This window comes from Eucyclogobius newberryi, unplaced genomic scaffold (genome assembly GCF_026437365.1).
Source record: "Eucyclogobius newberryi isolate DKJ021-1_F unplaced genomic scaffold, fEucNew1.0.hap1 SCAF_14, whole genome shotgun sequence".
Taxonomy (NCBI): Eukaryota; Metazoa; Chordata; class Actinopteri; order Gobiiformes; family Gobiidae; genus Eucyclogobius; species Eucyclogobius newberryi.
Genome location: NW_027315768.1, coordinates 21,979,820 through 21,995,794, shown reverse-complemented (window position 1 = coordinate 21,995,794; position 15,975 = coordinate 21,979,820). Strand labels below are relative to the sequence as shown.

Genomic DNA, 15,975 nt, shown 5'->3' with positions numbered 1-15,975 from the left:
GACACACAAATAGATTTCTAATTCAATGATCCATCTGTCTTCTCAGCTGCTCAGTATGAAGGACCAGACAGTCGCAGTGAACTCGGAGCCAAATCCCACACAGAATCTTATGAGACAGGTGGAGGCAGACAACACTCACTGCTTATCTTGTGTGGACAGTGGCCAGTGAGTAAATAACTGGCCAAATACAATGATATCACAGTCAAATGTTTCAAGAATTAATGTAATCGTATATGTTATTTTTTCGTAATCTTTTTGTAGACAACTAATATTTGACTTGATGAGAAGAGACAGAACTTACCGAGGAGACTGGTCCCAGCTCTGGACTGGTCCGGGGAGCCGCCGCCGGACTTACTCTTGAAGGAAGTGAACAGATGCTGACACAGCTCCTCTGGGAGATCGTTCTCCAGGTAAGTGGCCATGAAGAGCTGAAAGCCTTCATAGTCAATGGGCTAAGCAGAGAGGACAGGGAAAGAAAGGTCATAAGAGGTTATTTCTTTGTTAAAAGAGAGTGTCCTGCACTAAGATGACCTTTGAAGATCAATATTTTTGCATGATATAAAACAGCTGAATTACAAAATGAGGTTAAGCAGTTACATAAAACTGTTTTTCCACATGATATTTTTAAGTCTGCTAAATGTCAAGGCAGGTCAGAGACAGACAAAGCAAAGGTTTTAAAAAAATCAGCAACATGTAGAATCTCCCTCTCTAGCAAATGATTCAGTGGCATGGCAAAAGAAAGTTGCTGTCATTGAAGATTTAGTGATCGTAACGGTTTATGATATTATTAACTATCAGTCACATACTGTAAAAGTTCTGCAATAAAGTCCACTGCGTGACCCCATGACCTCTAACCCAGGCCTCCATGGTGGGCTTCTGTAGTGATGAGACGAGCGTATGTTGTGTCGGTGACAGGATGTGCATGCGCTCCGCTGACTGACACACACCACACAACATGCAGAGCCAGGGGCTCGGGCTTACTTGGTTCAGAACATCTTGCTTCTGATTTACAGTTGAGAAAGTGAAAAAGGAAGGAAGGAAACAGTCAGAGCTATAAAATGGGGGGAGTCTGCACTGAGCCAAGCTGGATTTCTGCTTTAGTCTGGATCTGTCTCAACTGTGTTGATTTTTGTGAGTATACAAAGCAGGTGTATGCCATACTTTTTTTTTAATTCTTTTTTCAAAATATATCTTGAAATATTGTTATCAGTAAGAAGTTTTGGATTCATGTCTACTACTGCAGCTAATGATTGCACTGCTGATTTCAGCTTGTAATCTGTAGTTTTGTTTTGTCCAAAGCATTTTCAAAAACAAATCATTAGTACAAAGAAATGCTGGCCCTTGTACCCGACAAGGCTTCATGTGAAAATATGCCTTAAACTAAGCTTCTATATGCTGTCACTGTCCATCTGCAGAGAGCTAAATCCTGACATAACCCAATGCCAGAAAAGAACACGCACATGCTCCTTTTTTGGACAAATCAATCACAAGACTTTAATTAGCTTTGTACAACTCTGCTCCTGTGCACTGGGGCCCACATCAGCCAGAGTCGTTGTCACAGAAAAGAGTAAAGCGCTCCGTTTTTGCCTCATAAATACACCCAGATGTGTTTGTGCAAAAACAATCCCTCAGGACAGCACATTTAGTCACCAACATTATGTTCCCCTCAGCAAACTTACCCTGAGTCGTGCCAGTCTGTCATCTCCCAAGGGGTTTCCACAGTTTACATGCTTCGTTTATTTTCTTTCATTTTGGCTGACTTTAAATTGACTTGTGTAGCTTTTTATAACATATATGGCTACTGTCAAGCCACTTTACTTTGGTTTTAATATTGATTAGTATCCGATTTTTGACAATCCTACTTTAAACACAAACATATATTATGTAGGTAGAAAACGTTGCAAACCACTTTTGGCATGTCTTACATTATTTATTATTTAAAATTATATATCAATATTAATAATTCATATTATTTATATTTTAAAATAATCAGCAAATTATTTTAGTAGTTGATTAGTCAGGATTATTCTTTCTATTGTATAGCCTACATGAACTAAAAATACAACAGCTAAACTCCACCCACAGCCACAGCACAAACAAGCTTGTTTGTTAACGTCAATGGCAAAAACTCATCCGACAGCTGCGAGTGTCGGCCGCTGTTTGCTCTTTTCATCGCTCACTCAAACTCCTCGGACAGCTCTCACCCTCCGGCAGAAAGAAACCCATAAATGTAGTACAGTGCGGAGGGGGGGGGTCGTCTTGTGCCATCAGCCCAAATAAATAGATTCCACTACAGCTGGGACAATGCACTTTGGAGGCACTTCATTTTTTACATTGACAAATGAGAGGCGTGAGCCGCGGTGGTGACAGTCCCAGACACACGGGAGAGAGAGGTTCAGTGTGCCGGGGTTTAAGACAGCCTGTTAGTCACGTCCTCACAAACAAATACACAGCAGAAAAGCTTCAGGCCGTTCAGGAAGTTGTTCAGATGTCCAAATAATTAGCTTTTTACAAAATTGACAATTGCGTGAATAGGCATGCATTCAAAATGGTTTGTACATTTGCACTAATGTTGTGTCACTGCATTTCTACTTTCTACTGGTTTGGACTCAAGAATAATTTAAAGGTCAGACGTCAGGGATGGGCAGGTCAAAAAGATTTTATAATATTGGTGAATGTTCTGATTATTACTTGCTTTAGGAACACTTTCACTCACCCACTCCTATTGGTCAGCGTCTGTCACACAGTCTGTGTGAACTTTCAGAAGCAGCAGATGGCTTTGGGAACATCTTAAAGGGGCTGTACCTGATTGTTACTCATGTAATAAAGTCAAATCTGTTTTCCACAGTGCAAAGCAACATGTCCACTTTAAGAATGCTAATGTTTGTTAGCTTTACTGTGACGACAAAGCCTCAGAGAGTTGTGAAAAGCTGAAGTTTATTCATTTTGGAATTGTGTATTTGAGCCTCAGGACCCCAGCCATGGACACGATGAATGAATACCTTTAGAACGTACTCCTGGCAGCAGGAAAGAAAAATGGGATGACTCAAACTGCACCGACAATCAAGGACTCGACCCAAATTATAACAGACATTCGAAAAATGGAAAAAATTACATTTGGAAATGACCTTTTAGAAAAACTCTGGACTAGATGGGACTCATTTTCTGTGCCGTAACTTTTGCTTTAATTAATGGATGTCTTGAGTTTGTTTTATTTTTCTCTCTGAGTTTAAAAAAGAAAAATAATAATATTAATAATTAGGATGCCAGGAATGCACGTATTTAAAGACACTCACAAAATGTATCGTAATAAACCCAAAATCGAGTTCTTGGCTCCAGAAATGATGATATTATTACATTTTGGCACATCACCCACCCATAGTCAGAGATACTGTCCTTATCCTAAGCTATGAGCATTCAGCGAAGAAGCAAAAAATACATGTATTCAGTATTTGCCAATTTTGTGATAGAATTTGCATGCAGTGAATAAAAAGATCACAAAAACCTTCATCATTGAGAGGGCGATTCTTTTGGTGGTAGAAGTCTCATACTCATGCACAGTGTCATTTGGAGGACATTCAATCAAAGACAACAAGCATTTATATATGCCGGTGTATATATGTATATTTTTTCTGATATTAGCCCACAAATGCAATGGGAAAACAAAAGAGTTACTCACAATACTGTACACAGCAGACAAAGAAGGCCGTTTTTGCTTTCCCAGGCCACGTTATATCCTCATTTGTATTTTTGCGCTGGCTAATGAGTCAGTCAAATGGACACAACGCCAACTGTATTTCAGACTAGGCCAGGAGAAAAAGTTAGGGTGGTAATAATATGTCTGCGGCAGCCGTCTTTGGCTCAGAGCTCATTTGCTGACGTCATGGTTTGATGCTGAGGGTGTGACCGCTTTGGCTTTTCATCTAAAAATGGAGCCAGTGACTAAGCACCTCAGTGATGGATATTGCACATGAATAAGCTGAACCGAACACGCTAAAGTAGGAGGAAATGAACAATGTGCAATGACTTACTTGCTCTGGGTTGTATTTGGAGAGGACACCGTCTCCGTGAAACTCATCCAGGACATCTTTGAGCTTCTTTGATGAGTCTGCAAAGAAAATAACGTTGATGTTTTTTTTTACATTTTCACCATGTGGCACAAACATAATGGAATCAAAGACTCAAACCCTCTTTTTGTAAATCTAACGTCAATAATATTAATTGTATCAAGAAGTTACATTCACATTTGATGTGTTTTCTCACATCGTATTATTACTCTTGAGAAGTAACAGAACTTTTCCCACTGTGAGTAATTCTGTAATAATTAACTGTCATAGGATATTAAATGCTCATATTAATTTGAATCATAAATCATATTTGAAAAGCATTTTATGAGTTACTCTGTACTCAAGTAATAGTTTCTCCAAATATGTTTTCACTCCAACAAGAGTAATTATTCGGATCACTAATTTGTATTTTTTATGTTACTTTTACTAGTACATATTTTGGCTTGTCAACTCACCAGTTTTATGATCAATACATTTACTAAATTACAGCCAATGCGCACTATGAGGAACGCAGGAAGGTTTTTACAACCAATCAAATTGATAAAATGAGGGTTGTCAAAAACTGATACCCAGATACTAATCAATACTTAAACTAGTATCAAAACAAATACTCACTTGAGCAAGTATCAATACTGAAACATTGCATTATAGGACAGCTTTAAGAATGTCACTAGTTATTAGATGAACTGGTGGTAAAATGAAGAAACAACTATTATTTGGTCTTTAAATCTACATTCAATTGTATATATAAAATTGAAAAAAAAAGTGTGTTTAATCAAAATCAGTGGAGCGTTGAAATCGAGCTTGACATTTCAGAATCACCATTTCATTTATTGACCTTTATCTAATTAGGGAAGTCCCACTGAGATTTAGCATCTCTTTTGATTTTAGTACACTATCCTCTTCATATCCAAGCAGGGGTCGAGGGACACTAACCCGCCCTAATGACCTCCTATAACGACCCCCTAACGACCCCCTCCACCGCTTTCTGACAAACACTTAGCGAGGACAAATGGACACAGGGAAAACCACTGTGTGTACGTGTGCATATGAACTCAGACATCCTCCTCCCATCTCTCATTATCAACGCGAGCTGACAGTTCACTTCATTATATTTAGTGCTCTGTATCTTTTGAGGGCATCCAATTTTAGTGCTCTATTAGATATTCATGACAACAACACAAAGGGAGAGCAGGATATCAGGATAGCTAAGAGAGATATGATTAAAGATGGTGAAGGTATTTTAGAAGCCGGGAGACGAGACGTGCTGTCAGAGCTGTGCGGATACAAAGCCGTATACTATTAGTATTGTGAGACATTATTGTGACTGATATCAGAGCACATAGACCAGAACAACTATTAGATACTAATAAATGATACGCCCAGAAGTGAAATATGGATTTGTTTACATCAGGCACAAATGCATGGCTAATTTATTCGTCATTTACGATCAATCTTTATCACTGAGGTTAATCTGGACCTGAAAAATGAAGTGCTTTATGTTCTGTTTATTTCAGAACAGTTCAGCACAACGACAGGCCATATAGTGTGATATATTTGCTACAGACAATATCACAATAAACAATAATACTGAAACTTTTTTATACCACTGACACAATAAATCTGAGTCTTGTTAATCCCTTTTCTAAATAATGTTGTGAAAAACAAATGTGTTGATGAATGTGTCTGTATTATGAGAAGTGGAAGTTGCTTATTTGACCCTCTACAGCTCAAATATTGCAGTACAACGAAAATATACACAACTTCTCCACTACTGAGAGATTCAAAATTCAGTTCTTTCACTCATTTATTGAACAAAAGGTCAATAAAGTAACTATCGTGACAGGCCTGAATATAGATTCTTTAGATATAGATTTCTTCTGACGATAATAAACAAATTAAATTTGACATTGCATCATTATTAGTTTAAAAATGTATCTTGTGAGGAGCACCCACAGTGGATCACTGTCAAATTGTTTTCAGACATTTAATATTAAGTCAAGAAATGTCAGTAAATGAATTAGCTATCTGACCTCATAAAACTGAAATCTGGATTGGGGCAAATTTAGTTTATGTAGTAATAATGTGTTATTGCCTACTTAGAGACATATTCCTTGACACTACCATACTTCCTACTCCCTTCTACAATCCAGCCAATCCTTGTGTTGTACATTTGCATGTTTATCGGCCGCACCATCAGAAACCTTTAAGCGCGTGGTGTCTAGACTAGGTTGGATCAGAGCAGTCAAAATGAGATGGAGATTACCCAGAATCCACTTTGTGTCGCCGGGTGGTGCGGAGGTTAAAAAGTTTGCTAAACCTCTTTGTCTGGCTAACGACCGTTCTTTCAATGTGCGACATCTGCCGTCATTAAAATAAAGAGATTGGATTGAGCTGCACATAAAAAGCCCGTCCCGCTCCGGCACAGACTGGAAAGTGCTCCACAGAAATGCCACCGCACGACTGTTCATCACCTGCGACGAGGGTACGGATGCTCGTTTGACTAACAAATGAATGGATGTTAACTACACAAGTCCTTACTGGCATCTGCACGGCTCGGAGCATTGTCGAGAAGCGCTAAATGACTGTCACTTGTAGGTAAACAAATACGTAATGAATGGTAGATACTAAAAATATAAGATAAACTGAATTATGTATAAAAGTAATTACGACAATCCAACTATTTGCTGTAAAAGTGGGAAGCTGTGATATGACTAGGTGCAAAAATGAATACAATATAATACAAAATCACAATGAACAAGCAAGATGAAACACTTACATTTAAGTTAAAGGAACCGTATTTAAGTTTTTTATTTTGAATTTACATAAACCGTGGATATGAGAGGGTTGAAATCAAATGCCGCTTTTACTGATAACAAATGTAATGCTTTTTCATCCTTAGTTACAAAAACATTGGACAATAGGTAACAATTTTTTATTATTTTTATTTGTTTTCAAGATAATCCAATCAGAAAGCAGAATGAGCCTAGAGTCTCACATTTGTGTTGCCAGTTTCAAAGACTAAATTCATGCTGAATCCTCAAGATCTAAACCTCAGCACTGTTCAATTTCCCGTTGTGTCTAAGCGTCCTGATAACTTCAAATACTTATGCGCTGGAGCGTAACCTTTGCATTTGTGTGACTGTTGCAGTTTTTGTCTGGCCTGAAGATATTTTGAAATCAACCTGAATGTCAACTGAAGATGGAAATAAGTTGGCTATAATCTTAAAATATATACATACATGCATACTGTTCATTAATAAATATTGTCCCTTTACAATGACATACAAAAATTAATCTGAATTGTTTGAAATGAAATTTCATTATCGAACAAAATCTCAATATGTTACACTTTTTTAATCTATGAATGTAAAGATCTGATCGGTCGTGTGTCAACAAAAGTTTCTTTGTGTAAGGCCGGGCACATCCTCACGTGATTGACACACCACATCATTTGCTTCTTCAAACAAAGCATTTAAGCATCGACCACTGTCACATGGTCCATGGCTCTCACGCCGTCTCGTCTCCACGCAGACCAAATAAACATTTACGCACATGAATACTCACATTCGCTGTACTGCTGCAGCTGGCTGAACTCAGCTGGGCTCAGACACACCCAACCCCGATCTCCCATGATGCTTTTGGGGCCACAGTCTGCGCTTTAGGAGGTAGTCAGGAGCTAAGCAGGAGCCAGTCAGGAGCCAGTCAGGAGGGATTGACTTTACCCTCGGATTGATGGGTGAAATAAAGAAATGGGGAGGATTTGGGAAGTCATGACTGTCCACGTCTTAGCAGGCTCATCAGAAGTGCCATATGTTTTTCAAATGTGGTGCGTCACGATCATTTTATTGGATATCGGTAGGTGTGAATTGGACTTCTCACTCAGTAGAAGGGAGAAGATGTTAGGTAGAATCTGTCTCCACCGCTAACTACTTATTATGGCTCCGCACGAGGTGGCAAAGAGGCGTGAAAATGATCTAGAGAGAAGGGAGAAAGAAGGAGAGTAAAGGTCAGAGGAATGACAGCCTACATTTACATCTGTAGCCATTGTACCGTGCAAAAGAAATGACAGCGTGCAGAGGCAACCATCAGGGATCATATTCTCTGGACATAATAGTGGAAATATGAAAAGCAAAATACCGTTCACACTTTAATAGTCATTGGGACTGGTAACAATGCTATTTGTTTATTGTAGTATAGTGTTAATGGTTCAAGACTCATGGCCTGAAATGTAAAACAATGCAAATGTGTGATGCAACCAAAGTCTGACTCTCCATGTCTGCAGATATCTCAAATAACAGCAATCGATTGAAAATGATCCCCATTCAAGCAAAGTTTTGTTCCTGTAAATGTATTGTATATGGAAATACATCTGCGCCTTTATTTCAAGAATACAATGCCATCATTCAACCATCAGTCATTGAGGTTAAGAAACACAAATGTACTGGATTTTCCAAAACTGACAGGAGAAAGTAGGTATTTCAAACTGTTCATCTTGTTCCTAACTCTCCCATTGCTCACATCCACATGATTTTTTGGGGATACTTGTGCACCTTGAGAACAGCCTTTTCAAACAAAGTAAAGCAGGGTCCACGAAGCCAATTGGACAGACAGCAAGGCATGTTTTACACACAGAGCTGCTTTTACAACACACTACACAAGAAACAAGACGGAAAATGCAACTTTCAAGGCTGGATGATAGGATTATATAATTATGATTTCACTTTGTGATTTAGAGATCATTGTTATATTGTTATTACAAAAGCATCTATTCAGGTGAAAATGAGACCACAGCACTTTGTCTGTATCTATTTATAGAGAGACTTGTGAAAAGTGCTTATAAACTCATTGCGGTGAATATTTAGGCTGCAGACACTATAGGTGGGTGAGTCAGGGGCACCTGCAGGATTCTTTCACATGGGTGACAGACCCTCCACACACAAGAGCGTGCACGCTTTCCATCATTGCTCCTCCATTCCGATACCCTCTCTCAGTGTCACAGATCCTTCAGGCTCTCCCTTCTCTGAGCCTCTCTTCCACTCTCTCCCGTACAATTACGTGACACATGGGGCTCTCAAGGTCCACCTGTCCCTCTTTTCTTTCACTGTCCACACTCCTCTGTGCGCACAGGTCGGTGGACAGCTCTTTCACACAATCTGGCCCGTATGACAGAGATGAGTGACATGCCAGCACTGAGAGAGAGAGAGAGAGAGAGAGAGAGAGAGAGAGAGAGAGAGAGAGAGAGACAGAGAGAGAGAGAAAGAGACAGAGAGACAGTGAGAGAGTGATTAGAGTTTGAGAGCACATTTGTTTTATAAGCTTATTGCAGGATGGGTGTCTGGGGCGACACGGGGAGAAGAGGGTGCTTATTGCAGGATGGGTGTCTGGGGCGACACGGGGAGAAGAGGGTGCTTATTGCAGGATGGGTGTCTGGGGCGACACGGGGAGAAGAGGGTGCTTATTGCAGGATGGGTGTCTGGGGCGACACGGGGAGAGGAGGGTGCTCTGTGCTTCATAAGTCACGCACATTTGAGCGTTCGAGTGAAACAATGTCACGGTGGCACAGGGATAGAGAGGAAAGATCCAGCGTGTCATGTTGGACCTGTCCATGTTGTTACGGTTGTTACCAGCGTCAGAAACAAAGAGATTTTAGTTCCACAGCCTCGAACTAAACAGCAGCGTTTTAGGAGAAGAGTTTGGAGTGTAGACGCGGTTAAAGACTTTAAAATGACCTAGTTTTAAAACAGTCAAATCAGGTACAGCCCCTTTAAAGGCCAAACCATGTAAGAAGCTCAGTTAATTCTAATAATAATGATAATAATAACTTTTATTTATATAGCGCTTTTCAGTGAGCCAAAGACGCTGAACATATATAAAAAAGGGGGGGTGTATTTACAGACAGGGGGGGACAGCACGTACAGTACACATTAATATACAGATAAAATGAACAAGACAGAAGAAGTAGAGAGAAAACGATGGGGATGTAACAGGGGGTAGAAGAGTAGGCAATGGGGTAGAGGAGGCTCTTTCTTTCTCTTATCCTGTAACTGGTCTACATGCGCACCAAAATCTGATTTCTGGAGTTCTCTGATTACTGACGGTTACATCTGATGTGAATAATCTGATTTCTTTCTGATTGCTTTACACCTGTGCAGATTTGGATGAGGAAAATGATGTGCTAAAGAACAAAAGTGATGGCAAAGACAAAAGTTAAAGAGTTCTAAGTTCATACAGTTCAATCCTCTGAAACGTGTCACCAGGTGTTCTGTTGTTCAGACACCAAAAGTGAGATCTAGTTCTTGTTATCTGATTATTCTAATGAGGTGATTCTTGACGACAGCCTAAACCTCCAGTCTGAATCTATAACTATATCTATATCTATGACTGAAAACACCACATACGCAGCTCCCAAACCACGGAGCGTTCCCTTCTGCTGCGGCACAGAGAGAACGCAGCACGTGCCAATCAGAGCGGGAATCTGTTTTGCTCGGCGCGTCGCCTGGCAACCCTGACGTCACCGAAGAGCCTGAGAACGAGGAGCCCCGAGACGAGATGCAGAAACAGGCAAAATACCCCGCGTCTCGCACGTGTAAACGCAGAGCTATTTATGAAGCACGTGCGGTGAAATTACAAGGGAGAGTGTGAGTAGAATTGCAGCTTTTATCTTGGGAAATCAGGACAACAGTCTTAAAGAACTTCATTAGCTGAAATAAAAACACAAAATTAGACCAAAAACAAATCATGGTCAGAAATAAGCTAAATTATGAAAAGGGACCAAACTAGTGGTAATACAGCAATTTCAAATTTGATTTTGATCCACTATACCTGATCCAATACCAACATTATTAGAAATACTGAATGTCAATATGAGTTAAAACAGAATACAAACATCACCATGACGACCTGCACCACACAGCCGGCCCTACTTACTGTAAATGTCTTGTACTATTATTGTGGATGATTTTTAATCCACTATCACTTTGTATATTTTGTAACGCACATATAATGGATATATAGATCTTATCTGAACACTTCTTCTTCTTCTTCTTCTTTTTCTTTTTCAAATAAATAATCTAGAAACAAAACTTTCTAACCGTGTTAAAAATATACTAATACTAGCTCATATGTACAAATCATGTCCAACTGTTTCATAACACCCCGTTATATGTACATTTTATTCTATTCTATTTATTCCCCTTTTGGTCTTCTAAACTGCATTTTGTACTTGTTGAATCTAATCTAATCATACTTGAAAAAAGAAAAGAAAAAATAATAATTATATTACAGACTAACCAACACACTGAGGCAAATAATTATATAACACAGCAACATCTTATCCTCCTAAGCTGAACTTTACAATATTCACCATATAAATGTTTGTTGTAATAGGGTAAAACACAGACACTATCACATGTATGTTCTGAGTGGTCGACACAGGTTTACAGAGGAAACTGTTCAAGTTCTGTGCTGTACCATAGCACATAGCATAACCATATCCCATTCTTTATCTTCCTTATTAGCTCTTTCAAACACTGGCCTTATTTGCTGGGTGATGTGCCTGAGTGTGAGGAGCTGCACGAAGGCCAAATTAGGAGACTGATGATGATTAAGGAGCTCAGGCGACTGAGGTCATAACGTAAACAGAAACATGAGCCCACATTTAAGAACAAGACTTATGAAGAGCAGAGGGCAGGGAGACGGAGTCAAAATAATCAAATGATAAGAATAGGATTGGGCTAAATAATAAACTTAGCGTTTATTGAAATTATTCTGACAATATGGAGTGATAAATGGATATTCTAGAGACCCAGCTTCTTATTGGGTTGTTCCATGGCTTTTTTTTTTGCTTTTTTTAAAATATTCTTTGTCTTTTATATGTCATTTAAGAACATCCCCAGCTCTGTACAGTATTTATGAATGTACACTAATATCTGACAGTTATGTACTTATCTTATTTAAATACTACAACTGCTTCTCTTACTACGGCTTCTCTTACTGCTAATGCTACTTCTAAATAGGGATTCTCTGATATGGATTTAGTTTATTTTTATTTATTTGTCCAGTGCCAATTTCTAGTATTTGTTTTACTGCCAATAATATATAATATTTGCCAATAATGATATTAAGATTGAAAAACAAAGCAAGAAATGAATGTTCATTTACAGTAAAGACAGTATTTACAGTTTTGTAAAATAATAACAAAATGTATTTGATTATATTATATTATGGTAAAATACAGCCACATTTTTAGAATTATTGCTCTTCTATTTCCCTTTTTGATCATTCATTTGTTCAAAAAGACAAACCTGATGCACTGAGGACAAACTGGAAATGACACATGGACAGAGACTGAAACATCAAATATCAGCAACGTTTTCAAAATCCGACCAGACACCATACTACTACTACTGCTACTGCTACTGCTACTGCTACTGCTGCTGCTGCTGCTGCTGCTGCTGCTGCTGCTGCTGCTGCTGCTACTACTACTACTACTACTACTACTACTACTACTACTACTACGAGTTAAGCCTTCTTTTGTCTGTCCCACCAATGTAAAAAAGAATAGTATTAAAGGTTAAAAAACAACTAAAACTGACTTTATTACAGGAATATATACATTACATTTGGATATTTGCTTAAAAAGTGCAAATAAGAGAATTGTAACTGTCTTTGTAAAGAAACAAAGGGTCTCTCAAACTTATGAGACAAAAACGACGCCTTCTGTATACGCTCTACAGGAAGAGCGTGTAAACGTCTCGATAACAATAGCAAAGTTCACGACCCACACACACGCGCCGCTGTCTCATCGCCAACACTAGCGGAAACCTCAAGAAAATGCAAGCGTATGATTAAAAGGATGGCATTTTTTTCCGTGTCAAACTGCCGACATTTGCAGCGCAGAGATAATCTTCACGATCCAAGCACTTGCTAAATATAGACATAAGTTATAACTGTGTCGGTAGCTTATTGAACACGTCCACCGATGTAAAACTCAAGCTTCACTTTGCGTTTGACTTTTGCAGCGGCCCTAAAAGAAACAATGCACCGCGCCTTAATACTTTAGAGAGGATTATTGTGAACTTTGTGCACTGCGTTGACCTGCATGAGCTTTTCACATCGCGACATACAAGGCTGAAGATGATGACTAATGACCACTTCACGTAAAGAGGCCTCGAATCAAGTTGATATCTAAACCGTATTTTCCCACACACTCAATTAGCTCACCGGAACAGACTACTTCTGCTGTAATACAATAAATCTGTCTTTCTGTTATATATCAACATGTAGAGAGCACATATCTGGATTAACCAGACTATTATTTTATTTCAAAGGGTTAATTTTTCACAAAGGCTGAGATATTGCAACACTAGTAAAGACACATTACAATTTTACAAACGCATTGTTAATAAAACGAGAAAAAAAAGAGAATGACGCTGTATAAATCAGATTTCAGATTGTATCATGTTTACAATTTTACACTTCCCACGCTATATTTACATCTCAGTGCTCAGTTTATAAATGCATTCATTAACACATCCTACTGCCTGGCATGTATAATAAGTGTATTAGCAAATCAGTCTCTTAAATGACCACCTCTTTCTGAGGAAATCAAATTGGTTAATGTTTTGGTAAACAAGGCACTTGAGACTCCTGCAGCCTGCTGTTGTGCTTTGTTCACAGCCATTGCACCTGTAATGACCCATCAGACTCTTTGTAATGGAAAGATCTCGTTGATAGAGTGTGGTCGAACAAGTGCCCAACACATTCAGTTGTTTTAGATGGATTAAATGAGCAGAGGAAACGTCACATTATTTGCTGCTCTATTACTCCAATGTGTAATGAAGATACACAAGGCCTTTATGATACAATACTGTCTTTAAAGTTCAAAATAGCTATAAGCAGAGGCTGTGACCGTATTGCTTCTTCACTGTGGCAACAAAAAGCAAGGTCAAACGGAAACATGTCAAAAAGGCAATTAAAGACAGATTTAGAGGCTAATATTGTCTGAGAGATTGAACCGCATGGGGCCCAGTTGACCTTAGGAGCGGCACATTGAGCTATATCTTTTGCCTTAAAAGGTCTGCAGTGTGAGAGTGTGTCCAGACGAGCACATAGATACACGCTCACACTGCCCCTGTCAGGCACAGCCTTGTTCCACATACTCTTATCACAACTCATTTGTCCATTTTGTTCCTCTTTGAAAGCATCTCATGTTCCATGTAATAACATCTTCTTTTTCTCAAGACAAAAAGGACTCATTAGAGTTCTTTTATGTAAGATCAGGTCTGATGCAGTTGGAACACTTTTTCCTGCAGTTGTCATAAGACATATAGATATGTACCGGTACATATCATATGGATTTTGTTTTGAGGATGTTTGTAATAAATACAATATACAATTCAAATTTCTAATTGAATATCTAATTTAGATTAATGGGAAACCGGCTGTGAATTCAACTAAGGATAAGATCATTGAAAAGAGCAGTGTACAATTAGTACAATTATTATAAAACCAAGGTGCCTGCACTTGTTCTTAAAGACGCCATATCATGCTTTTCTCTGCTATATGGTCAGAGTCTGTAACACACATGGGTATTTATTTTATAATATGGACACTTCAAAACCACAATATTGATCTAAAATAACTTACTAAAAGAAAGATTGACAGACCATGCTGCCGATCAGCTGATCGAGGTAAAGAGCGGCCTCTATTCCATTTGTGCCAAAATTAAAACATGAAGCAATCCTACGTGCATCACTTTTTTTTTTCTTTTACAAAGAACATTCAGAGCAGCATGGGGGTAGGGGAAAAGTGGAATTTTCTGAGCAATGATGTCTTGAAGGCAGGAAAGTAAAGCTTACTGAAATAAACAGGCCAAACAATGCAAATAATAATACCATTTAATCACCACATAAAACCCTCAAGATGTAATCTACAAAACTACCGCTGACTTTAGTTTCACTTTCAAAACATTTTCCATTTTCTGGGCTGAGACGTAGCTGCTTGGTCTAACAACACGTCCCAGTGAAGTGCAGTGGTCTTAGAGAGCACCTGAGCTGTGTGCTAACAGTGTGATGTGCCATTAGCTGTGCTCACACTGGCCCCGGTCTTTCTGTTGCCCCACCTACAGGGGACAGGCGGATACAAATACCACGAGTATTTATGGAAGGCCCTGGCGTCATGGCAACAAGGGGATTGTCTGCGAAACACAGAGGGAAAGGCCAGGCCATACACAGCACATTACACTGTATTTAAATGGGAATGCCAGCCTATTTACATAAATGTGGATGTAAACACGCTCAGAGGCCACAACCAAACTTTTCTCACACAACATCCCGGGGAACATGTTTTTCTACTAATAACAGGCCTATGAGTGAAATTATTTCAGTAAAATCTATCTAGACACAGTTGACCACAGCTTTTTTCTCACATAGCAACTTAAAAGTTTCAGTTATGTCACCAGGAAGTCCTGTAACCTCCCAACCCGCCCGCACACGCAACCGTAATGAGTGCTGAGAGTTTACTCGAATCTTTCCAATATATTATATGGCCTTTATGTGAAAGATAGTCTTGGGTAAGAACGTGCTAAAATACTAAAATAATATGAACTCTATATTGGATTGGTGTAGGCGGATGGACAGAAAGCAAAAATATGTCAAGGGATGAGAAAACACAAAAATATGCTTCTGGAAATAACAAAACACTGGTAGAATAGGGCTGAATATGAACGGATAATGCAAAGTGATTAAAACACGTTCTGCTGTTGGAAAAGAGGGCACGAGCTTGGTCAATAAGCGCAGACATTCAGGAGATGGTCAGTTGGAGCCAGCGCAGTCTGACTGAGGCTGGCCTGTGGACCCTTCAGGAGGTTTGGTTCTGGCCCCAGGGAGGCTCCTCGCAGACTCAA

General features: G+C 39.1%; 1 protein-coding gene across 4 annotated transcripts in view; it reads right to left on the bottom strand.

Annotated features, from left to right (window-relative positions):
- Nucleotides 1-8,026, bottom strand: part of dgkg (diacylglycerol kinase, gamma) — a 62,552-nt gene extending 54,526 nt beyond the window's left edge. For 2 of the 4 annotated variants that reach the window (XM_072444999.1, XM_072445001.1), the window contains exons 1-4: nt 7,635-8,026; nt 4,032-4,108; nt 982-1,002; nt 302-452 (exon numbers count right to left, since the gene is read on the bottom strand). In XM_072444999.1, the coding sequence (XP_072301100.1) occupies nt 302-452; nt 982-1,002; nt 4,032-4,108; nt 7,635-7,701 (316 nt within the window). In that variant the 5' untranslated portion in view covers nt 7,702-8,026. The remainder of the gene's footprint in view (nt 1-301; nt 453-981; nt 1,003-4,031; nt 4,109-7,634) is intronic. The other 2 variants (XM_072445000.1, XM_072445002.1) reach the window with 1 other exon arrangement.
- Between the last annotated feature and the right edge of the window lie 7,949 nt (nt 8,027-15,975).